The sequence below is a fragment of the Perna viridis genome, chromosome 4 (genome assembly GCF_037379345.1).
Source record: "Perna viridis isolate PV_CMFRI_1.1 ecotype Kerala chromosome 4, ASM3737934v1, whole genome shotgun sequence".
Classification (NCBI taxonomy): domain Eukaryota; kingdom Metazoa; phylum Mollusca; class Bivalvia; order Mytilida; family Mytilidae; genus Perna; species Perna viridis.
This window is the reverse complement of record NC_142448.1, coordinates 31,049,284-31,076,268: the sequence shown is the minus strand read 5'-3', so window position 1 is coordinate 31,076,268 and position 26,985 is coordinate 31,049,284. Positions and strand designations below refer to the sequence as shown.

At 31.7% G+C, this 26,985-nt stretch overlaps 2 protein-coding genes across 2 annotated transcripts in view; both read left to right on the top strand.

Moving 5' to 3' along the window:
• The window catches only part of LOC148619733 (uncharacterized), a 33,475-nt gene extending 32,731 nt beyond the window's left edge, over positions 1 to 744 (top strand). The window contains exon 3 of the mRNA XM_088577056.1: positions 689 to 744. Within this exon, the coding sequence (XP_088433182.1) occupies positions 689 to 744 (56 nt within the window). The remainder of the gene's footprint in view (positions 1 to 688) is intronic.
• Positions 745 to 3,133: 2,389 nt separating this feature from the next.
• On the top strand, positions 3,134 to 26,896 carry LOC148619732 (atrial natriuretic peptide-converting enzyme-like). Its single transcript, XM_088579957.1, has 17 exons — positions 3,134 to 3,261; positions 6,103 to 6,170; positions 8,123 to 8,277; positions 10,993 to 11,025; positions 11,794 to 12,030; positions 13,034 to 13,141; positions 15,401 to 15,664; positions 16,066 to 16,209; positions 17,391 to 17,498; positions 17,969 to 18,085; positions 19,695 to 19,827; positions 20,238 to 20,366; positions 20,758 to 20,810; positions 22,521 to 22,701; positions 23,084 to 23,355; positions 24,331 to 24,488; positions 25,095 to 26,896. The coding sequence occupies exons 2-17, from the start codon at positions 6,103 to 6,105 to the stop codon at positions 25,275 to 25,277; spliced, it is 2,343 nt and encodes a 780-aa protein (XP_088436083.1). The 5' UTR covers positions 3,134 to 3,261; the 3' UTR covers positions 25,278 to 26,896.
• The last annotated feature ends 89 nt before the right edge of the window (positions 26,897 to 26,985 follow it).

Below are 26,985 nucleotides of genomic sequence, written 5' to 3'. Positions count from 1 at the left end.
AGTATAGATTTATAAAACCATCGTATGACCGAGATTAACAACTTTCAGGCAAAAGAAAAAAGTACGAAGCAATAAAAAGTTCTGAGTCGGAAACTGCTAAATCACTGAAAAACCGAACGAAACATGTATTACTAAGTGTAAATGTAAAATCATAACTCCACTACAATTTCAGGCACATGGATCAGGTGCATTGGAAAGCTGTTGTGGTAATACTTAAAGTGTTTTCTCCCATATTTGAAATTTTGTTTTCAGAACAAAGCCATCAGATGTATTTGTTGTTATATTTGTTTCTTCCACATTTCATGAAGATGATATTATCAAACAAATTTACATTACGAGTTATAGGTGACTTGTTTGTAGTCATGATTATTTTATTTTGTAAATGGTGACAGAGTTTGCGTAGTTTAAAAAAAAACAAATAGAATGGGAAGACAAGTTTAGAATTTTGACGAAAGTCTGAGTTTTAAAGAATTTGTTCGTTATATTGGAGAAACCATGCAAACGGTATCTAACTCATGCGCCTACAACTTACGTAACATTTAATCGCCAGATCATGTACTTTCTGAGAAACGGTTTGATTATTTTAATCACTTGACAATCGGGAGGCCTGAATGATTCTTCACCCAGATAAGGTAACAACCTTTAATCATATTACATTTAAAAAAAAGAGTTCGATTTCTCTTTGCAGCAAAGAAAGATGAAGACGATACATCAACAGGTAATGTCAAAATAATTATGGTATAATGTAAGTACCTTTAATTCTATATTGTTCTTTTTACTCCTCTGCGTCTGTTGTATTTGTGATAGTTGTTTATATTCTTGTTGTGATATAAACAAAAATCAAGTCTTTGCTGTTATGACATCTTGACTATATCTGATTACAGGTTGTCAACATTGTGTCTTATCCATTATATAATTTTGAAAAGTAGTTACATTTTTATTTGAATTTTTATCCAACTTGTTCTGAATATTTTTAACATACTGTAAAACTAACTCAAATCATATGCAAAGCAATAAGTACTATCTGGATTTCCTAATTTGAAAAAAAAAATATTGATTTCGTCTGCATAAAGTTAAAAATACCAATCATACAACTATTGCAGATTTCGATAGGCTGTACACATGTTTCAATGAGTTACCTTTCAACAGCAGCCTCATGACCAAAAACTTGGGAAGATCTATATCCAAACATAATTGTATACAAGAAGTACACATAACCAAAACTAGGAAATAGGAATCCAATTCCATCAACAAGAGTTTCTATCATGTGCAATACAAGGACTGCAGCCTCAGCGTTTTAGGAATTTTTACATTTGTAAATTTTGAAATATAATAAATGATATGCATAGACCCATTGTGTTCTCCCCTAGCTGCATCAAATTTGGTATACAAAAAGAAACCAATAACTAAAAAAAGAATGCACTGGCGGAAATGTCATAAATAGAATAATTGATTCATTTTACTCATGTTTTAATTTTACTACTGTGAGGATGATTGCGTAATTTGAAATTTGTTTCTTATAGATTTGAATCTTTCATGATGTATCACTGTAAACGACAGTTTTGCATTGAAGGAATAGGCTAGTGATAGACATCTTTCGTTTTTTAAAATATTTTAATGTAAAATTTTCTACCAAAGTGCTTATATAAGACCATCTGATTGGTTTTAAATAGTAAAACAAAAACGATACAGATATAATTACTTAAACAATTTTAGATAAGCAATGAAAATATCAGAAATGTTCGATAGAAAAAAATATGCTTTTACACGAACAATATTAGAATATTTCAATAAAACTAGATGTTATGAAACAGTTGCAAACTTTTTATGTTTTACCAATTATGTGACAAAAACCCATCTCCTTTTTTAACATTACGTGGCGGGCATTACTTAATGTTCTATTAATTCCATTGTTTCTTCCTGTTTGCAGCAAATCACTACTACTCCTAAATGCATATCAAATATTGTATCGTAATTCATTTTGTACATTAAAAAAACATTTTTAGGCAAATATCACAAGGAAGTTTTTAAAACTTTTTGAAGATAAGAAATATTCAGACAAATCAAGAAGTACTGGAACAACTTATTTTGCTGTTTCTTGTGACGTTACTAATTATAATTAGTCCTAATTAGATCATAAAGGGTTATAAATCAACAATTAACCTACTCGATTCAGTTCTCAGATCCCATAACCCTCTAATAGTATTGTAAATCGAAGCCTTAATATCATCTGTGATGAGATATTGGTAATAGTGAGTGACAGCCTAATCGGAAATCGAATGATAATGACGAAATAATTGGATATAAATATCTTCAGTTTCTCTATTTTAATATCCTTATTTAGTTCCACGAACGACACCTTTCATACAAAAATAATTTTTAGTATACGTATAATTCATACCATTTTTTTCAATTTTGACCAATGAAAAGAGCACGTTTCTCCTGAGGATCACTGTTAATGATCTAATATTTGGCTCTTGTTTACTGACTGTGACAGTTGTCAGGTACAAATTAAACAACAATCAACAAAAACAATGCTGTGCATATCCACAAACTTCGTTTGATCTCGCGTTGTCAAAACAAAACTCCGTTTATACACACCCTATTTTCACCTAAAGCACTATATACCATTTGCGTTTCTCTGGTCAACAAGTGTCATCATGTTGTAAACGGGCATTTTAAAGTAAATACTGAGTGATGATGATGATGATGATGATGATGATGATGATTGGTTTTCCTGAGAGGGAATTTTATTCAAAATCAATAAATTGCAATTACCATTGTTGTTTTTATCTTTCCCAATGTTTTGCAATTTAATTGTCGTAACAAATGATGTAACATATTTGTAATTCTAGACAAGCAGAAGACGTCTATTCTATCGATGTATCTAGTGCGATAGATTCCGATTTGCACATTTACTTATGTATCTATGTGGGTGCTATTTTGATTACTAGTATTCCATGTTCTTTAGTGTGTATGTCTGTTTTCTTTGTCTAGTTGTTATCCTTGGATCATGTTCCTCTTTGACCTTTCGAACCCTGGTTTCCTTGATTTTCCTATCTTGATAACGCATTGACCTTAAGCTTTGCATTAAAATTGATAAATTAAACTTACATATTTTCTTCTTCAGTGCTTTTCAGAACCAACAGGATAAAGGGCAACTTACGGATAATCCAGGGACCATTTTCTGTATATAAACCTTCATTGAGGGACTCCACATCGGAGGCGTATCGTTATTTTTCAAGTTCTTTTATATTCAAAGTAAGTGGGTCAGTTAGATTCGTGAATTTAGGAATTGTTATAACCTCTTAGCCCAACTGTCAGAAGGGTCGGCTTTAGGACAGTTTTAAAAGTGTCACAGAACAGTTCTCTAGAACCAGCTCTTTCAATAGGTCTACCAAATCTGGTTCTAAAACCGTTCTCATAGAGCCAGCTCTGAGAGAACTGTCCTACGAGAGCCAGCTCTGCTAGAAATGTCAGAAAAGCCGGCTCTGCAAATCTTTTAATTGATTGTTCATACTAAAAAAATATAAAAAAAATCATAAAACATTCCAAAGAACTTCACCTTATACAATATGTACATGTGCAGTAGCATATATCATTTTCATAGCATTGTGAAAGAATGTCAAATTAGCTCAAATCATCAAACTATGAAATTAACCAACAGTTTTTCTTGTTTCACTGCGGATACTTTATTTTCTTTCGCAAATCTCAGAACTATAGAAAGGCTTTACAATTAAGGCACATACCTATGTTGTAACTTTGGCTGTTGCAATAACTCTAAAATTGTTTGAAAACCCTCATATATGGGAATAAAAATAAATACTCATTGTTATTTTTTGTGAATCAGTTTGTTATAGCATATTTTTGACATTTAATGCAATAAAAGTGATAAAACTGTAAAACATCTTAAAGTATACATAGCAGAAGATTTCAAGATGTAAAAATAATATTTAAAGCATAAAATGCATTAAGTTAAATTTGGTTTAGGAAACGATGTTTAGAATAGGTAACATTTTTTTAATGTATTCTGAATTACAGGTATCGACCTAAATTGACTCAACAATATGAGTTATTCTGTAATTGCCTGACTTAACTCTGATAAGTTATATCCCTAACATCTTCGGTTTTGATACAGAAACTATTGATATGTCAATCAAAAATGATTGAATGAAGCTACTGCAACTTTTTGAATTCATTTTTTTATCTATTATGTAATCATGGGAAGCGTAGTTTGTATCTATTATGCACTACTGTAACTGTTAAATATACACGAACCGGTAAAATTAAACACATTCATTAAACAACTCGAACGGTTTTTACAGCCAATACGTTTTACCTTATCAACCAAAGACCATCTACTTTATAGGATGAACTGTACCAGCTGATATAAGACGTTCCTCCTTATCAGGCTGATTAAAATTTGCTTATTGAGAAATATTGCTTTTGTAAAATGCTTCTGATCCTTGATAATATTTTTTACATGCTAGATATAACAGACACCAGAATATATTGTTAAGAGATTCAAATTATACACTGTTGTCGCCAACATTGCAAAAAAAAAAAAAAAACACGGCGTATCTGATCATAGGGGGCGGAAGACAAATTACTGTCTTAAAAGTTACATTGAATTTGATTTTATTCTGAGAGAAGACGTCATATTGACACTTTGGGATCTTGTTAAGTAAATAAGTCCCGTGCTTTTAAATGAAGCGATGCAATATACATGAGCCCTATAGTATTGTAGACTATGTATACGTAAATATTTTATGAGGCAGTCCATGTGAAAATTAGGCAGATAATATTGTTTGGTTGGCACAGTGTAAAACGTATCCCTCTGAATTTTTGTTTCAGTGTAGTGTATATATCATATTAATGTCAAATAGTAAAAGTACCGGTTTAAATAGACAATGGATGGCTCAGAAAATGATTTCAAGTTCACCAACAAAGCAACCAAATGTCGCAAAATTCAAGAGTTGTTTTCCCTTTTTCAATGAATTTCAATGCTTTCTATGTATTCTATTTCTTTTTAATCGTAAAATGGGTAAAAAAATTATGATAACAAAATTTTCCATGTGCCACACACTGTCTGGTTTTCACATGGACCCCGTCATTAGTATATATATAGCATTGATTTATTGTAGTGTTGATTAGTAAATCAAATGATAAAAACTTTGTTTAGCTTAAATGTGTTATCAATAAACTCGTTGATCGGGAAAATTGATCACTTTAGTGTCACCAATATTATTTCATGCATGCTTATTTACTCTACCTATGACTTACCTAATTTAAATCTGACACAAAAAGACTATTTGGAAAGAATATTCTGAAACTCTGTAAAGTTTTGCAATGTTTACTCGTAGGTACATTTAACTTGGAAAACACACCCGTGAATTTAGTTGTAGAAATTAGCTGATTAGTGGATACAAAAAATTCCCGAAAGTGATAATAATATTTCCCCTCTTTAAGTACTAGACCATTTAAACATTGCCTATGGAAATGTGATTCATGGTGTAGAAAAACCCATCAAACAACCTGTCTATATATGCTCTACTTTAACAAAACGACAATAAATTCAGCAATCAGATCTGCACTCTGAAAAAATATATATTTATCTACCGCTAAAATCCACCGAATGAAACCAAATCAAGAATGATAACTTTTGCAAAGTGCCAATTTCTACATGATTTTTATCTCAAAAGGGCAACAACCAAATGAAAAATTAAGACTGCTTATGTGGTCAGTTACTGTTTCTGAACAAGAAATAAAACTGGATTCGATGGGTTTTTGATATGCATAAATTACCTACTGTCTAATTCTTATGAAGACTGTACTTAAAATGAGACACTCGCTCAAACATAAAGCATATTCGCACACAAAATAAATCTCAAAAACTGCAGTGAATTTTCTAAAAGCATTACTGTTGTCCCCATCTGGGGTACTGGTTATAGAAATTTAACGCATTGATGCGTTCTATTAGAGTAAATCTGTGGAGATCATCGCGAAAAAGAAAGCAGAATAAAAGAAATATCGATGGGATTTAAATGTTCTTTGATTGATATATTTGTTGATATATCTAAGTTTGTATTTCTTCTTTTTCAGATGAATGCAATTTTTCATTCGAGCTCATATAAATCTGTTTATAACTCAACCATCATCGACTCATTTTCGTAAGTTTTGATAACTGATACAACACTTAGAATCGTAGTAGAATTTGATGACCCACCCATTCTGGTTTTCTACGTTTACTATATATGAAAGTGAGCAAATGAACCAGTTCGACGTTTCAATCAATATACATCAAACACTTATTTTATATCGAAATATTGTACATTTTGTGCTAACAAGTTACATTCAGATACAAAAGATCAAGAAAAAAAAACAAACAAACAAAGACGATAAATATAACGAGAATGGGTTTGGTGAATATGTCAGGGAGACAACAACCCCACCAGGATTAAAATTTCAGCCCAAGGCCTCCCATTGTCTTCAGTTAACTACAAGGAAACACTCCAATCACAGGACAGGATTCAGCTGGCAAAAAAATCTAATTTTGAAGCAACAATCATGTTTACTTTAAATGTCTGTATTTGTCATAAAGTGTTGAGTAGATCTACATACATGTTTAATGATTGGAGAAAAAAAAAACCATTTTAATAAGCACTCAATTTTTGTGACCAATTTCCGTATATATTTTGAGTTACATGTTCATTGTGGGGGTTTATGGTAATTTGATTTTTTTTTTGCGTGAATAAGGAATTGACTGAAACATGCATGTATTGGTTACCTTAGATCACTGGTACACGCGTGTATTAGTTGCCTTAGATCACTGGTACACGCGTGTATTAGTTGCCTTAGATCACTGGTACACGCGTGTATTTGTTGCCTTAGATCACTGGTACACGCGTGTATTAGTTGCCTTAGATCACTGGTACACGCGTGTATTAGTTGCCGAAGACCACAGGTACATGATTGCTTAAAATACCTAAAGTTAATTTGAGCGCTACTGTTTCTTTTTTTCAAATTGTTATCTCTCTATGGGTTCTAAACACATGACAAAATATTAGCTGACAAAGGAACATGAAAAAACATAAAATGTAAGTACTGTTATGAATTGCCAATTAAACCAATACAGGCAATTACAGAACCGTCCATAGATTCTAATTTGGTTGGAATTTGTTTTTGTTTTCATTAAGTACTTCATGTCTTTGGTTGAAAAGCATTTCATTTAGATGTAAATTTGATTTACCCAGTGAGATAATTCAATTTCTAAAACACCCTTTATTGAATTAAATGAAAAATGAAGCCTATAAAGTTTATAATCCAAATAGCTGGCAATTTCAATTTTGCTCTCAAAACGAATTTGAAATTATATAATTATACTCGTTTCAAAACTCTGCTGTTTTCATTATTTTTAGTAGCTGTAAATCATTCCACGTCATAATGCACAATTCTGGCATACTTTATTGCTCAATTATCAACTTTTTCTAATGAGTAGTAGATATTGATCATCTGGAAGTAGTTTGTGGTACATTTAACCACATGTAGTGTGAATACATTATCAGTTAGGCGAGTTTTGTCAGATTTTCTTTAGTTCTTGTTTTTTTTTTTACTTATTCGACAGGAATGTTTAACATTATATGTGTTTTTTACGAATATATAACAGAAATGTCACTTCAACGGTTTGGTCATTGAAACTGATAACAACTCTTGTCAGGAATGACTTTTTTCATCAATTGCAAATGAAATGATATTAATACAGGAAGACGAAAATTGCGAACAATTTCTTATCAAACTCTATCCATCACAAATTTCTATTTACAAATCCATGACATGGGAATGGCATACGTTTAAATTTAACAGAAATGAAGTTTCCATTATCTTTTGTGATTTAATACAGTAGATCGTTTTCAGTAAGATCTACCTGAACCGGTTGATAGTTTGTTATATTGTTTTTGTTTTGTTTGATGGCGCGGCATGGTTGTTTAATTTTTATAGATTGTTGTTTATATATTTTATATTTCCCCATAACCGATCTCCATGGATATTTTAATGTCGATGCCGACTTATTTATATGTACGTATTCAGAATATTTATATCTTTATATGTGTTTTTATTGTAGATCAGGAAGTGTGTTAATTCATTTTACCGTTACATTAAAATCATCTGTAGATATAACATCATTGACATCAGAAAATATACAGGCTATGCTCATTAAAGATTTAGATGACAGTGTCTTCTTCATAGATGTCAAAAGTGTAAAAATAACACCAATAGGTAGGTACAAGGGCGTGTTGAGTAACTTATTAACTTGTCTTGTGTAGAATATGTCTGTTTTAAAAACAAACTATACCGTAGATATTTGAGGTAGCCGTAAACTATCAAAAATCGAAGCTAGGACGTTTCCAATTTTCAAATTAGAGGTATCTTCTTTTTTCAAACTTTATGAGTATATTTATATAAGTGTGTGTGTGTAGGTATATAGTTGTGAGTCTCAGAATACAGAATGTGTGTCACTCTTTCAGAATATTATAGAATATTATTGTGTAGAATATGTCTGTTTTAAAAACAAACTACACTGTAGATATTTGAGGTAGCCGTAAACTATCAAAAATCGAAGCTAGGACGTTTCCAATTTTCAAATTAGAGGTATCTACTTTTTCCAAACTTTATGAGTATATTTATATAAGTGTGTGTGTGTGTGGGTATATAGTTTTGTGTCTCCGAATACAGAATGTGTGTCACTCTTTCAGAATATTATAGATTGCTTATGTTTGTCATTTCCAGTTAATGTAGGCAATGCTATTAGAAAATTCTTCTTAAAGTGTTTTGACTATAGTGCGAGTATAGTCAGTATACTTTTTTGGTGATGTTTAAAGATATTGTTTACTATTTTGGGTTGAGGTTATACTCTGGAGCATTTGTTGCTTTTCACAACATTTGATCTTTTTTTTCCAAAAATCACAATTCAAAAATAGATTTTCCATAAGATGCATTTTTCGTTAATATTAAAAAGGATTTGGAATTTCCTGAATATTTTATTAGGTTGATCTACTTCTAATGTATGTTTATTTCGAGATACAACTATATTTTGTACGAAATTATACCCCAAGAAGTATTCCTTGCTGCAAGCTTCAGTCAGCCTGACCAAATTTTATTGCACTTATAATTTTCTGAATGTTCTGTTCAATGTACGCGTTTGTAAGAATCAGGCAAAATGAGAAAAAAAACCACCGATCTGACAATGTAATATCACTAAAGGATACTTTTTCTATTTGAAAATAACATTACTTAATCTCTGCATCACTGGCTTCGGTCAGAAATATTTCAATAGAAAGTTAGAAAATGGAGGCTTTTGACTGAGTTATCTGCCCTTGAAATGTTCATTTTCAGTGTATTTTAATGAAGTTGTAACTCAATGGTCCAGCCTGATATGGAAAATCTTGTCTGTTCTCCTTGATTCTGACGGTGCAAATAGTTTACCATGTTTCACCCACTACCTGATTCTTACAGGGACTGACACTTAATTTGAAGTTTGTTCTAAATATAGTCCATGGTAAAATTGGTAGATGTTTGGAAATAAACATGTAAACGACACAAACTAGAAAATGATTTAATGCAAATTACTTCAAACCAAGTCTGATCCTATCAGTAAGAGAATCAGGAAAATTCGCCAACTTGATTGAAATTTCATTACTACTGGTAAACATTTCCTCAACAAATTGTCCTCAAATGATCATATTATCTACTTGGTATGCATGACTTGGATTTGGTCGTCTTTGTTTTTTATCCACTATTTTGAAATGTTGCTGCAAAAAGAAAGTAAGTATGTTGAACTACAGTGATGTCAAGCAACAATGAACGTCGGTAGAGCTATGCTGTATTTCATGGAGGTTCTGACTCAATTACACTCATTATGATTTATTGACAATTAAAAAACTACAGATTTTCTATCGATTAAGTCATATGGACTAATGGCACATATGCATTTGTTATTGTTATTAATATTATCATAAATATGGTAATATACAATTAGTTTGTAGCTTTCATTGTTTTATCATATCCAACTCGATTAAAATGACATCTTACCGGTTGATATTCACTTTGATAAATAAAAAAATGCAAACAGAGAAGATGCAACATTTCTTTAAAACGTTGCCTTATTCCATTTGGGATTCATTGTAAAGTTCACTTGGCGTCCGTCGTCGTTGTCATTAACAAGTTTTCAAAAATCTTCGAAAATGATGTGGGGATTTTATACGCGGAAAAACATGGCTGCCGTTATTGAAATAGAACATAGGAGTCAGACTAGTATTTACCATATATATCCAAAAGTCTTCAGGGATGACCCCTTGAAAGAGTTATTGCCCTTGAAAGATGAAAAGTTTTTTCCATACAGTTTTCACACAAGTCCTATCAAAGTCTTCCTGAGTCAAAATAATTGAAAAAAGGCAAAATTTAACAAGGTGGCCGATTCAGGCTCCTGGGGGGGCGTCTTGTTTTCTATGGTTTGGTTGTTTTATCGCTTCATGAATGGATAACTATTTTTCAATACTATGCGATGATGTTAAACAAACAAGTAATATAAAAATATCGCTGTTGAGATTGGTTGTTGTGTAATTGTGTCATGTTATCAATAGAATTTTATTGGTATAAGCGACGATGTGACGATTCTTATGTTTTCTCCAATATCACTTTACGACGTCCTAGGCCGATTATCGGTTAGATTTTTGGCGATGACAAAGCGACTAAATATTCCAAAGGAATCATAAAAAAATATTTTATAACTCTTCTGATTTTAACTTCATAACAAATTTGCCGACGCTCGTTCACTATGGTCATAGAATTAAATTACTTGAATTGATATTTTGCAATAATCAACTTCCACCCGTTATGAAACCTGTAAATGTGATGATACCGTTATATTTAATGTACCAAACTGTATGCACACGTGACTGTTGTTCGTACAATTATGTTCAATGTTTGTTTCAGCACCTCCTAAAGTACCTTCAACTGTATCTCCAGGTAAGATACGATTTTATTCGATTTCCATCTCAATAATTATTTCACTGCTGTTGATAACTGCTAAGCACTGCTTCAGTAAACTTGTTGACATATATAATTCAAAATACTATATTGATAACAGGAAGATCAAATATATGAGAGAAAAAAATTAGCACATTTTTCATATTTTCTTAATTTGTTATGATGTACCGAATGACGGGTGTAAAATTTGACGACTTCGATTTGAAGACAATTTTGCCGACTCTTCGACGATTTATTCTGGCTAGAGTAAATATATTCGTAATTAATACAAAAAACTATCATTAGGGATCTACATCTAATCCTTTATCTAATTAAAATTTGTTAGTTGTAAGGAGTTCTGCCTTTTGATTGTTTTCGTTATTATTATGGGTTAAGTAAAGTGTGTTAGACCTAAACCCTTATATCAGATTGGACATTTTACTGTTGACCTTCATACTTTAATAATTTTTAGTAGTATTTCGATTCTTTAAAGCTATGTTAACTATAAGATTATTGAATATTCCTATCTTCAAAACGAGTGTCAACTGTTATATCCAAAGCCAAAGCCACTTTATGGTATGTTGTACTTACAAAATTACACAATGACGTTAATAACAAAGAGTAATCAAGGGAACCTAGGTTCTAGCGGTTTTCAAAACAATGTAATCCAGGGACAAAGATCAGACATGGAAAACAAACACATACCATCCATGAGCTGTATTGTGAACGTAAACATGAGAGAAAACAAGTGTTTACTTTATATTTCAGGTGTTTGTCAACCTGTTTCAATACAAAAATGTATAAACAGAACGGATTATAGCTTAACATCGTTCCCCAATTGGGCTGGACATAAAAATCTTGAGCAACTAAATAATGATATAGAAAAATATGATCCTTTTATGGACGATTCGTGCTATGCATATTCAAATTTGTTTTTCTGTTCGTTGTTGTCGCCTGAATGTGTAAACAATAGAAGGATTCCTCCATGTAAACAATTTTGTAAAGGTAGGTTTAACTCCATGTTATGATGATGGTCATGTCTTAAACAAAAATATTTATGCGATAAGATATAGGGAACGACAGAAAATGTTATCAATGCTTTGCGATAAACTATATATACTTTATTCGACACAATGTTTTGATTCATGTTTGTACGATATTCATTGTACACAACAATCGGTTGCGAATATTATAAAAATATAAAGTAAAAAATTACATTAATTTCGATTCATGACCATTAATCCAATTTCAAAACTTGGGAGTTCCTTTATATAAGTCATGCCGAAAGCAGCGCTTTCTGGGATCGTAAGTTTAATTATAATGTATACACTGCCAATAATTCTCTAACAAACAATGAATTATATATATCTTTTGGAATGAAATTGAATATTGGTCAAGGCTAAGACTTTTCTTATTTTTGTCAAAATGATATTACTTTTCCATGTTTTATGTTATCTTGGTGAGAGGAGTTGCATATCTCTTTGATGTCAATATTCCTTCCAAGTATATTATTAAAGTCAACTTTGTACATGTTAATGTTTATATGTCAGTTATTATCGTCGTTAGCTTTTCCATTCGGAGGTTGTGCTTTTGAGACAGACATTATAAGGATTGTACATGTAAAATACTTATTTATTGTTGCTGGAGGGTACGAGAAGAAATAGTATAACGAATTTTAACTTACTGGAAAAGAATCAGTTACATGACAAAAATTATATGACTTTTTTCCTTATATAAAAGATAAAGACATATCATATGAGTCGTAGTTAAAAAATTGGATTGTATTTTAGATATTTTTTGCCAAAACTATACGTAGATCTTACAAAGAACGTTTTTGTTCAATCTCGCACACAAAATGTACTTTTACCATTTTGAAGCTTTGTGAGCAATTCAAGATAACATCGACTATATTTGAATGCCTGATTTAGCTAATGTTTGAAATAGCTTGTAAAACTATCAATCTATCAAATATTGTAACTAATGTAATTATAAATGTTCTATTTGAAAGATGTCCGAGAGAGTTGTGTTAGCCAAATAAATCAAACATTCCCTGTGGACTGTGATATTTTACCGGATTCCAACGACCAAAATGTGTGTAAACAGAATCCTTATAAACGTGAGTATATGCTATCTAGGAAAAAATTGAAACAAATTTGGTGGACATTTAAACAATTATTGCATAATATTAAAAGGACTGAGACATGCATGTCAAAAACATATTACTGTATTTAAACACCATATGTTTACTTAAAACGATCCTTGTTATTGGAAATGACGTATTTAAACTATACAGTTGTATAGAAGTGAAAAAAATTGTCAACAGAATGTGACAGAGTTGTATATATTCTTGAATTCTTCATCATTTGTAATGCATATTAATATGGAATCGATAAACAATTTTACTAAACAGGTGGTGTAACAAATGATTTATTAACTTATCTACGTTGGTACAAATAGTTCAAATGCACTCTTATAGTGGTGTTTTATCTTACCCTTATTCAGTCCTTGCCGGATTCTAACACTTACAAATTATTGGAACGTTTGTATTTAGGCTCTTCATATCAATCTCATGTAGCATCAAAGTAACTTTGATTGATTTCATTCTGTTTCAACTTAAAATTGAAATCATATATGATACAAACATATCACTGATTTTAGGAGTTATGTCCCTTACCCTAGGCCCACCTGCCTAAGTGGTCAAAGTGTTACTTTTGTGTTCGGAGGCTTCAAGAGTTAACATAAAGGTGTACTTTCACTTGTTGAAGACCTTTTGGTGATCTCTCAAAGTGTTTACTTTTTTGTAATTAGTTTATACACTGGTGGATTTGTTGTGTTTCGTCATATCCGATTTCTATATGTGACGGAGATGAAATTTATGTGTATTTTTTCTGATATTTTCCTCTGCTTTATATTCATTTTGAAAGAACATTGATGGTTGTTAATGTATATGTAAAATCTCAAAGTATCTTAGATCACTATAACAATCAGACAAACATCGTTCCATATGGTATCCACTTTGCCTTTATTTTACATGGTTATAAAAGATGGGCATTAAAATCCACATTTCACTTTTAAAATGTTCCTGATCAGACACAAACTTCACTGATTAAGCGATTTTACGTGAACTTCTTGACGTTTATTACTACTGGGAAAAGGCGATAGAGACAAATATTTTTGTTGAATGGCATCCCAGTCCATGTAATTTAAGATAACGTTTTTTTTTGTCTCTTTTTATGGTCATGTGTTCTGATTTCGATGACATGTTCTTTATTGAATATATTCCAAGTTCCACTAATTGTCGTTTTATAGTATGATGGCAATTGGAAGCATTTTTTACAAAGCTTTGTTTCAAATGTGTATATTGCAGAATATCTGCCTTGAATACGTATCATTTTGTGTAAATCTAATACTCGTCACGAAAAGTTAGCTGATAGTTAAGAAATATGATAGATGGACAAAAAAATTTTAGTAATACAACATACCTATCTTAGCACAAACGAAATCTATTTTAAACAAAAGAAAATCTACTATCTATGATTCATTTTTTTTATTATTCACTGAATGCAATTTCCATTGACGCTGGGTAAAGAACCTGATATAAACTTTATATGTTACTGAACCCAGCAAGTTCTATTTAAGTAGCAGGTTTTTATTATAATTATCAGGCAGGGGGTGATTCATGCATGTCAAAAATCCACCGAACTCAGTTTTATTTCTTGTTCAAAAACTGTTAAAGATCACATAACCTGTCTTAGTTTTTCATTTTGGGTTGTACTTTTGAGATAACATTTATATAGATTGTGTATGAGAGTACACTTTGCAGGAATTATTGTTCTTGATGTGGTTGATTTTAGAGGGAAGATAAAGATTAGTTTTCTCAAAAGAACAGATCTAAATACAGAAGGACTATTGTTACATAGATATATAGCATATGTAGACCAAAAAAGCATCATCTGATTCATGGTTTTTTCTACACCATGAATCATTTAACCATGGGCAATGTCTGAATTTTATATGTACTGACACTTAAAATGGCCTTGTCAATAGTTAGAGCCGTGTATTCCAAATTCTCGAACTCTAGTGAAACATTATAAAAGTTAACATACACCCTACCAATTATTTACCTGCAAGCATGCTATTTCTGGGGGAGATGATACTTTGAACTAAAAATACATTTAAATACTGTATTATTTACTCTGTAGATTTGGCCCGGAATTAAAGACAAATGAATGCAATAACAAACAAGTAAATTATACTATTGTTTCATAATGATACATGTTTAATACAAAAGAAACACTTTATACATCATATTTTAACGTTTCATGTACGATGATAAGATGTCTGACGATTTTCTTTAATCTTTTTTTTTGCTTAGCCGCCCATTGTTTTGCATACAAAAACACTTCATTTTCACAATGCTGGGAAATGGGATACAGAACAACTGCGTTCCCAAATTATGCTGGTAGTATAAGTGAAGCAAATGCTGCCCGATACGTGCATGTCGTTATAACTCTAAGTAACGCTACAGGCTGCTACAAACATGCGGCACTTCTGGCCTGTTCAGCATTTGTACCTAAATGTTCTGGATCAGAGATTCTGGGGAAGCATGTTATACCACCTTGTAGGAGTTTGTGTGAAGGTAAATGTAGACATGTTAATATGATATTCTTTACTTGTTAGAGGTCGGTGTGAACTCAGAATTTACATTACAATTCTTATTTGCCATTTAGTAAATTCAAAATGATAACCATTAGTTCAACTAAAATATTAAAAATTGATAATGCTAAAATATTCACCAATAAACAAAATAAGGCTTAAACAAATAAACAGCAGGACAAGCAAATTACATATTGTATATATTTACAATATGGCTTAAGCGCATATAAGGTGCGAAGATATATCAATTGTTCATTTATTTTCAATCCTGGCAACGAAGTCTCACATTAATTTAGTTAATATAAGATAACATGTTTAAAACAAACTAATCGTCTATTCCCTAACTATTATTTTTTTTATTTGTATTTTTATCTTTTATAACAGCCACCAAAGCTGGTTGTGAAGTATTTTTGTTGATATTCAACGTGCCATGGCCAGATGAGTTGAATTGTACCGCATTACCAGATGTCGATGACCCGTCTGTTTGCATTGGGTACAGGGAAGCACATGAACCAAAGCTTGTTGATGGTATGTACAATTGATATGTACAATTTTATGTTAGTTAATAAAAGTCATAATTATTGTCGGATAGTTTGTGGCAGCAAATATAATTTGCATAAGAACCATGCCAATTAAGAAAAAGAAAAGAAATAATTGGTATGTCGAATTTTTATGTCAATTTTCTAAACAACATAAAATGTTTGAGAAAGTTCCATACATGATAAAGTACCCAGACAACTATTCTTTATTTTTTGGAAGGGTAATCAAGGGAACCAAGATTCGAATGAAAATCAAAAGAATATTGCTCAAAACAAAATTAGACAGAAAACTGACACACAAAACAAATTAAATGAAATACAAAGTAACAAAAATCACACGGACAAAAAAAAAAGCAAAAGTAAAAAATGAGCAACCCTGAGTCAACAAAACTGGGAAAATTTACTGTAATTGTTGCTTTTATCAGCTGGCACATAGATAAGATAAGGAAAATTTCAACTTAGTAGTCGTCTCTTTTAACATAAGCATACTTACAAACTGAACTTAATGAAATTTCATTAAACGGAAAACTCAGCTATGTTTGACATAATCTAATCTATCGGTTGTTAGAAGATCATTTTTTTTTACAGTCAACCTGGTAGTAACAAACAAATAAAGCGGAAGTAAATTTCACAAATCAATGTATATAGATAAACCTTGAATTATCAAAATCAAGTAAAAGCCTGTACAACGATTTGCTTATTGTTTCATGCCCATGTATCAACATATTTTGCAAGGATGTATAAAACAGAACGAACATTTACAACTTTAAGAGTTTTCTACAGGTTTATTGTCTGACAAAGCTTGAGAATTAAAAAAAAATAGAATTACAACTACAGCATTTCAAAAATTAACTGTTGGGTCGAAGGTTTATCACTATGTATATACCCTTTTTTTTCATTTATTAAAATCGGCCCTTATATGCTAACATCGGCATGACAGATATATTTCACAATACTCTAACCGGTTAATAACTTTTCCAATTTTCGGTCCGGTCCATTACGGAAGGCCGTATTGGGCCGTTTTGTATCACTTCCTTTTTTTGGGTTATTAAAGGGCCAATATGAATGATTTCCATACGAGCTAGCTTGCCAAAAATGCACTGGTCATACGGACTAGGTGCAAAGATTCTGCACTGGCACCAAATGTACTGGTATCATATGTAATTATAGATTGTAAGTCTGGTGAACTGCGCTGTGATGGAAATACTTGTATCCCATCATCCTGGGTCTGTGACGGTTATTACGACTGCCAAGATAAAAGTGATGAAAAACTTTGTGGTGCGTATTACATATTTAAGTGTTAAACCCAACTAAAATATTTTTTTTAAGAAACCGAGTTATTGGAAATAACGAGAAATATGTTTTTATAAGTAAAATGTTGCTGTGATATTTTATTTAGATATATTACAGCAATGCTGGAATCTTTATCCTTAATTTAAGTAAGTGTAAGTGTCACGCTGTGATTGGTGGCCGCTCATTGACGTATAAGTTACAAATTACTAAGTACAAAAATCAGTTTCGAGTTTCCAAGCTGTCACTGAATCTCCAGTAGGAAAATATTCAGTATCTGTTTGGAGAACACCTAGAAATTAAAGAAATTATCGAACTGTTCGATACTATATTATGTTATTTATCAGTAACGAAAATTTTAAAGGTACAGTTAATGTCATGTACATACTATTTCTTTTTTACATCGTGATATTCTTTAAGGCTGCAGTTGAAAAATAACTGTGTGTTTTCTTCTAAAGCAACTTGTCCTCCAGCCAAAGAGTTATGCCATCCTGTTTCTGGGCAATGTATTCCAACTGAAAATATCTGTGACGGAGTAACAGACTGCTATGAAAGCGTTGACGAAGCTGGATGCAGTACGTAATATTGCTAAAACGTAAAACAATTTGAAATCTTATTTTCTCTTTCTTCACTATTTACTATTTCTCGAGAGGGCGTAGAAGTTACGCAGAGATACACTTCATTTCCTTTTGAAAACACGTTGCCAGTTTTGGCATTATTTATTGTTACATTTGTATCAAGTTGAAGATTAAAAGTTCGTGCGGTTATACATATATAGTTAGTATTGTTACATGGCATATGGTGATAAGCTAATGCGTCTATTTAGAATAAGTTTCCAATATTTCAGCATTATTTACTATACGACAAATGCGATGAGACTTTACATTCCGTATTATCAACTCTGTTTTCATCTGTTGCTCTTGTGTAAGGAGTTTTATATTACATATCATACGTTATGCCAGAGCTTATCGTAACTATGCACTTTGTAAACCGCGTTAGACTTACAATTAGGCTTCTGGAACAGGGTTATATTGCTAAAAGATTGAAGTCATTACTACAGAAGTTTTATGATCGTCATCAAGAACTCGTGGATCTTTACGTTGTATCCATCTGCACCGTGAGAACCGATTTGTTCAATGTGTTATAGTTGTCTTTTCCTCTTTCGACTACCCGGACTTGACTTTTTATGAGTAACTCGGTGTTTTTTTTCTAAAAATGCAGAGGACGCTTAGTCTTCAGGTGCAAGTGGTCAATGCTTCCAGTTTTTTAGTGGAGTCCGAGTTGCTTATTGACTTTTGATGCTTTGTACTTTCATTTTGGTCATTTTATGTATTTTGTTGTGTGTGTCTGTTTTCACTGTCTAGTCTTTGAACCTGGATTACATTCATCAGATTTTTAGAATCTTAAAAAAGTTTGTTCTCTTGACTATTCGTACTTTATTTACATCGTGATGCTTTATGGAACTGCATGATATCGCCCAAGTGTGAATCGCTCTTATGTTTTGGACTCGTGTCGAGGAGCTTCAATATTATTGCTACACTTTTACCTGATTGTATTCATATACAATGTGACGGGTAGCACTGGCGATTCAGGACAGGGGTTTTTCAGACTTCATGTTGCTAATGACCGAGTTTTTTGCTTTCTTTATCTTCAGTTTTTTATATGAAATCCATTATAAACGGTTGGCTGCATCGTGGTTATGTACATGGGTTTTATATGTATCTGAATTGCCTCATTATTGACGGGATTTTTTTAGTAGAGAAAAATAGAAATTCTAAACAGAAATGCGATTGACGTTACAATTGCCCTTTAATGATTTGACAATATACTTACCGAAGGGTTTAACGTTATGATTCTCCATTATCAATTTTTTTTTTTATGAAATGATCAAAGTATGAATTCTACATTTTTTAAATGAAGACTTTTTGTAATCTTTTCACATAAAGATAAGAAAGGTTATGACATATTTCCTTTTTATATGTCTTTTCGAGTAAAGTACAGACGATACACCCAGCATTAACTTTATTTACAGATTTCTTTTTTAGATTAATGTTTTGAAATTATTTGTAGCAATGTAAGGCATTTCATGTATTGTTGAAAAAATAAGCTCAAACTTACCAGAAAAAAAATTATTATTGAATTACTTATAATAATTGTAATATTAACTTGGTTACTTTATTTCAGTTAGACTTGGAGATGGAACGAATTCGGGTATTTTACAGGTTAAAGACGGTGTTAGCTCTCATTGGCAGGAGGTCTGTGCAGATGATTGGAACCCTAGTTTCAGTGCGATGGCTTGTAAACAACTTGGATACAAGTTAGTTATAAGTCAAATAACAAATGATTTACGGCCCGTGTTATTCAATTGCAGTATATGGGTAATAAAATGAAGAAATGACTACATGGGCATTGAAAGTGTATCAAAATTATGTTGATATTTGGTGTTTTTTTTTTTATTTAAACCTTGTGCAACATTGTTAAGGAGTTGAACTTTAAATTAAATTGTTTGTAATAACGAAATAGAAAAGGAGACGATTCAACAGAATATGAGCAATAGGTTTGATATTTATGATGGGAAAGGAAGGTAACCACCTCCCGATAAATCGAACTTTGCGGAAGCGACATTTTAATGCCTCTTTTATTTATTTCTAAATATGTTTCGCTATCGTTGAATCCAACATATCTTTCGTCCACAAAATGTATCTGGGTGCATATTTTATGTTTTAGAAATGTGAATTCACGTACAGAGGTAACATCTATTGGTACAAGTTTGAAATCTGTGATTAGTATTAGTGCAAACTCGCAGCTTGGAAAGGATATAGATAGTATGGCTTTGCAAAGTTATCTGAACAAATCGTAAGTGTAGTATACTTGATATACGGTGATATGCCGAACAGATTTTTGTTTTATTAACTTTTACATTATAATGAACGATTTTATACCATCATGCTACTTTTCGAGTCTTCTTCAGTTTCTTTTATTTATCTGATACCTGATTTCTGCCGCTGACAGCATTGATACAAATGATATACGCATTTGTTCTTGAAGAAGTAAAGATGATTATTTGAATGCTCAATTCTAGGATAAATATTTTTTTTTAAAAAGTACACAGATTGTTTACTTTTAATTTCAATGTAACTGAAGTATTCATGTATTTGTTTAACTTTGTGTCATTTTTCATCTTTTTAAACAAATATGTGCGAATTTTACATATTAGTGATTGCTTGTTACCTTTCTTTACCCGAAGAATAAGTAAATGCAGTACAGGAAAAGTTGTTAACCTGACATGCGCAAACCCAGGTAATAATATTACAATCTATGTTTTTCTTAGATTTTATCTGCGCCACAATAGATACAAATACCGAAAAATAATATAAAGTGAAATATATAGTTCTTACACAAAATATGGTTCTCTAAAAGCATACAGGGTATAAAGTAGATATTAGTACAAATATACATATATGCAGATTGGTCTGAATGTTGACAGTGCTACATTATTGGCCTTACCATTATTATGTATGAACCGCAAACTTAGCATCTTTCAATTTTTTTTTTGTCATGTGAGGTAAAGTGGATAATTATTTAACCTTCTATATGTAAATTAGCTTGTTATTATCATATTTTTTTTTATAAGTGAAATTTATGCATAACTGAACATTGCTAATTCCCAGCTAAGATTCAATCCCTAAATAGCAAGTGGGATGCAGTTTTGTAAAGGCAAATAAAAATGGATGTACAATTGTTATTTGAATTTGTATTATATCATAATGGTTCTCGATACAAATTGGATGACATCAAAAATACCTAAAATTGTGAACCAGTCTTTGTGGGTTCGAAAATTGATATGAAATCCTGCAGTTCCATTTTAGGGCATTGGTCTCGCTGGAATTGGACCTGTTCGTATGGAATCCATTTATGTTTTTCCATTAATTTATGGAATTATTTTAAACACCCAATTTAATGATTGAATAGTGAATATAATTTCAATATTTATGACTTGAATGATTTAGATTCCGATATTCATGAAATATGGACCACATGGCACTCAATCACATTGAAGGGGGACGGATTTTATAACTGTATTAATTACAGCTTAAAAAAATTGATATGGCATATGTTCATTAATATCGGCACATATTTGAGAATTGTTGCTGGAAAATAATTCGGTGCAATTCTTTTGCGTTTGACACCGAGCTTTCCGTAGTGTTCGTCAGTCATCCTTTTACAAACGTTTCCACGAATAATTAGTATAAGATGTATGATTCGTTTTTCCGTATAACAGGAGGTTGGTCCAATTTTTATTTCTTTTATTAATCCATATGTGTCTTACTCATATTGCAATAACCTGTGATGATCAACCCCCATGAATACTTGGTTGGTTTTTTTTTTTTTTCAGTTATGTAATCATTTGTAGCACATAGTGCGTTTCACCGTTTTTATTCAAATTTGAACCCATGGCTATCTCTCCTCTAATTCGGGCATTTCAAAAACGTTTGAATTATAGATAAAACTCATTCCCCTGTCAACAATTTCATATAAGGAATACATTTAAGCAGGTACAGTGTATGATATTTATATTCTTTGTTACTTCCTTTGTTTTTAACACGCAAATAATCAATTGAAATTACTTGTCAAAGAAGCACGGAATTAGTTAGACCAGGTTAGGGTTACTTTTACGAGATAGCATACCAAAAACAATTTTGATTTCAGGAAAATATTTTATTCCAATGAGCGGTGCTAAATAATTTTTTGCTTACAGCCTATCGAATAGGATAGTTGTACTTTGTATGCATATCTCTAGAACTGAGTTAAATTTAATCTAGCATTGTGGATCGTGCTTTTCAATCATTGTCTAGGGTACTGAACAATGACTTCATTATACAATATTTAACGCCGCTCGCTGCTATACTCGATTTTACTCATTAAGAAGCTTTTCTAGTGGTGTTTTCCTAAATTTATATAAAATTGTTTTTATCTAATTTGCGATTATTCCCTTGATTACTCTTTCAGTATGTGGGACGAGGCCGGCAAATTATGAATCACAACTACGCATAGTTAATGGTGATGAAGTTGATCCAGGGACTTGGCCCTCACAGGTATCATTGCATGGCGGGAACAATGAGGCGTTTTATTGCGGATCTAGTCTGATCGGACATAAATGGGTACTAACAGCGGGGCATTGTGTTGGAGGGTATGTTAATTCAATCAGATATTACGAAATTGTGTCTCTATTAAAATACAAAAAAAATCACATGTTAATCTTGTTTGAGTTTTCAATAATTACAAAAAATGTACTAAAATTTCAGTTGGTCTGGTATTAAACATTTGCGCTAAAAGGGTATATTTTTTCTGGATTCAAATCTGAAAACTCAATTATTCCCATAATTTATTCTCTATCAATCGGTGAAAAGGAGTACTTATTTGGGTGTCTAAACAGTGCTGTTGCAACCTTGAAATCTAAGCATTTGTCTTTGTAGATAAATATTGGGCTACACGAATTATAAATGTATCCAATTACTGAATTAAAATGTCATCAATGAATTCGACTTCAAGAGATGTTTACTTTGTTTTAGGGTAAAAGATGGCAAGGATATGGTTTTAAAGATCGGCTCAACGCGACGAGATACTTTTTCCCCGTATATACAAATTAGGAAAGCCAAAAGGAGCTTTGTACATCCTAATTTTAATCCAATGACGGTTGACAATGATATTGCACTTATAGAATTAGAGGAACCCGTTTATTTCAATGATTATATCCGTCCAATATGTTTGCCCGAACCATATTACAAGACACCGGAAGAAACTAAGTGTTATGCCATAGGATGGGGCCGTCGTAACGTACAAGGTAAGATTTAAAATGAGAGAAATTAGAGTGGATTGTTTTTGCCAAATAAGCAGATAACGCTTTTTTAGAGTGCAACTGATTAATTTACGCATCAAGTTGTTTTGGATATCAGATTTTTACATCGAGTTTCTATCCTCAAGATCTCCAGTACTTATTAAAATATATTAGTCTACTAATATAACTCTGAATCATATTGATTTCAGTCTCAACGTAAATCTTTTACTTTGTCTTGTACGATTATAAATCATTTCATGAATCATCAAAAGAGATTTGATATATGATGATAAAACTATGTGTGTAGTCATTAAGTTGTTATAAAAGTGAATAATTTGCCTAAACTAAAAAATGCCTTAGATATTCTATTTGCAATTTAATAAAATTTCGAATATATTCATAAAAACAAACTTAATCATTTTAAGTATCATATGCTGGAAAGACTACCTCCTTCTTCATGTAGTAATTTTTCTTTAAAAAATTGCGTGAGTACGACCGTCACGTCTAATTTTAAAAACATCAATGACAGTACTTCTAACCGTATCCTCACAAAGATAGTGCCTGATATTGATTATGGATAACTTCATGAGTATAGATATGCTGTTCATAAATTTTGGTATTTTCAAGGGAATAAGATTTTTTCATGTTATGATATGTTCAATTCATGAAAAGGATGGAATATTTCAAACGTTGAATAAGGCACATATCCCGGGACCACAAAAATTAAAAGAAAACAAACCTTAGTTTGATAGTATGCACGAGGCATACTACTACCGGCAGGCTTGTAATTGGAATTATTTTGAAAATAGTTTAGACCACAGTATGTTTTGGCTTTGTTGTGCCTATGCCTTTTTCTGAATATGGACTCCAAAAGAACAAAAAAAACCTTTTAATCAAACATTAAAGATGATATTTTCTATGATACGTTGTTTTAAAAAAAAACAGATTCTACAAAGATTACGATGTATTTTCATATTTCAGCTAAGGAATACGAACGAGCGATGAAAGAGGTAGCGCTATACATAGTGAACTGGGAAAGTTGTAAGAAGGCTATTGAAGTTTCCCCAGAACCGTCATCTTATGATCTTACTTCAAATATGATGTGTGCAGGCGGAAGTCGAGGTCATGATTCTTGTCAGGTATCTAATAATTTCAAGTTACAGAAATAGTTGTTTTTATTACGCGCATTACACGTGTTGTTGATTTATTCACACAACTGGTTACGTTTTTATCATTGCAACAACTGTTTTTGATTTGTAGCGTACACCAATAGTCTGGATGCTGAAAATGCATTGTGCTAGTTCTGATAGGGTGTTGTATTCAGAACATTTTCTGTCTGTATAATACTTCCAAGTTGTCTCTGCTGTGGTTATAATTTTTCAATAGTCCCACCAACCTACATAACTATTGTAGTTGTATTGTACAAGAGTTAGAAGATATGCAAGGTGATACAACTTTATATTATCTGTGCTTGATGTTGCTTAATCCTGTTTTGTTTTTGGCACTTATTCGAACGACTGAAAATATGAAACTGTTGTTATACTATATTCTAATGAATCAAATTACATGTACTAGATCTGTTCAAGGCATTCCAGCCATGACCTTGGCATCTTCAATCTGATCGTTCTTTCTGCGTTTTGCATGATCTCCCGTCATAATCATGTTTATATAGTTCTTCGAAATGCAATAAATATGAGCTTCGCTGTATATTATATATCGAGAGTATGTTTCATTTCTAATTTCAGGGAGACAGTGGTGGTCCACTTATGTGTCGACACAATGGAACAGCAGATACTTGGTACATGGCTGGAGTAATATCATGGGGTATTGGTTGTGCACTTCCAAAAGTACCTGGAGTTTATACCAATGTTTCGATATATGTCAATTGGGTGCGCAATGTAACCAACGGTGAAATACCCTATCAATAATGTTTTTGTGACCACACTATGGTGAAATTCGTGAAATATAGAGGAAAATTGTATTTAAAAATACTTGTTCAGAAATCGTCAGAGCATGATGTGTATGGATACACAAAATAATTTACTCAATCTAAATATTGTTGGTGAATGAAAATTGAGTTAACCATGTTACTCAGTGATTGACAACGTCAATAACGTTGACAAATGACGACAACCTTTACAAAATAAAAACAAAACGTGAAGAGGGAAACTAATGACATATTGTATGATAAAGTACTATGAGACATGAATATATATTTAATTTACCCTCATATAAGCACATTATACGACATAAAATATTGTTGGATTATGCTTACTTTAACCCATCACTTTGTTTTTTTTTACCTGTGCGCACATTTTAAGGCATAGGCCTAACGTAAGGAACACAACTCTTACAAATCATTGGAACGTTTGTATTCAGCATTTCATGCAAGCATTAAAGTAACTTGGATTGATTTCATTCTGTTTCAAATGAAAGTTTGATAGGCTTTGGTGAAATTGGAAATGATAACAACATATCACGGATTTCAAGTGTAATGTCCCTTACCCTAGGTCTACCTTCTTAAATTCATTCGTTTTAATTATTTCCCATTTGAAGTAATTATTGTTCAGAAACAGCCATACGTGTGATTACTCTCCATGCTTTTTTAGGTCGTTTGATACATGTATAGAATAAACAATTTTCGCTTATATTCTGAGGCATATTATTTCACCTTTTTTGTACGTCAATAATTATGGTCAATATTTGTCTTCTAGTTGGTTGAAAAGGGTGATATTTTTTATCCATGATTATTGATAATTAATACGTGATAGTCGAAAATTTATACATTTTGCGCTTCTTATCATGATCTCATGTCATGTAAATAATCATGAGTTTGAAAGATATATTCATCCACTGAGTTTCTTGATAAACATGATGTGTATGTGGAAATAGCGAAATATTGCAACGCACTGTTTCATATTTTGTATATTTACATTAATTATGTACTTAGTATAGTATCTGGATTATTGCAAAAATTTCTATATTGTGGGTGTTGTGTTAATCAGTAAAAGTACGGGAATAACATTTTTACATCAATGAAATCCATGTTATGTTTATATAGGAACGTTTGTTCAAGAAAATGGTTCCTTTCACAGCAAAGTAGATATAGTCCATAAAACCAATCCTGTTGTAATGGGTGTATGTATAAGTATATTATATAATCGTATTTTTTATATTCGAGTACCATACATTTATATCATATTGAGCATGACGTGATCTAGTCAAATGCAGATGTTTGACGTCTTGCCCATTAAGAAACCTGTATTTTTTTTTATTATACCAGAGAAGGTTCAGCCACAGGATTTTCGTGAAACTTATAAGCAGCCCAGTCAAAAATATCAAAATGACGTTTTAGCAAATACCTAAAATGTTGCAATTAACTTTTATTTTACGACTCCTAATTATATGATATAGCATGTATGATAAGTATACTAGTATGTAAGAACAACAATAGGTATATTGTTTTGCTATTAAGTTATGACATATTTTCATTTGTATCATATTAATGTACTCTTACACTATCAATAAAAAATGTTATTTTATTGTTTACAATATACATACACCACCATGCCCCTATAAATTTGGTTTATTTTGCCCTATAGTTTAATACTTTATAATATGTGAATGAGCGGGTAG

Coding starts and splice junctions, on each gene's coding strand:
- LOC148619732 (XM_088579957.1), top strand. CDS start 6,103: ATGAATGCAATTTTTCATTCGAGCTCATATAAATCTGTTTATAACTCA. Junction 12,031..13,033: donor ATGTAAACAATTTTGTAAAG/GTAGGTTTAACT, acceptor TCTATTTGAAAG/ATGTCCGAGAGAGTTGTGTT. Junction 13,142..15,400: donor TAAACAGAATCCTTATAAAC/GTGAGTATATGC, acceptor TTTTTTGCTTAG/CCGCCCATTGTTTTGCATAC.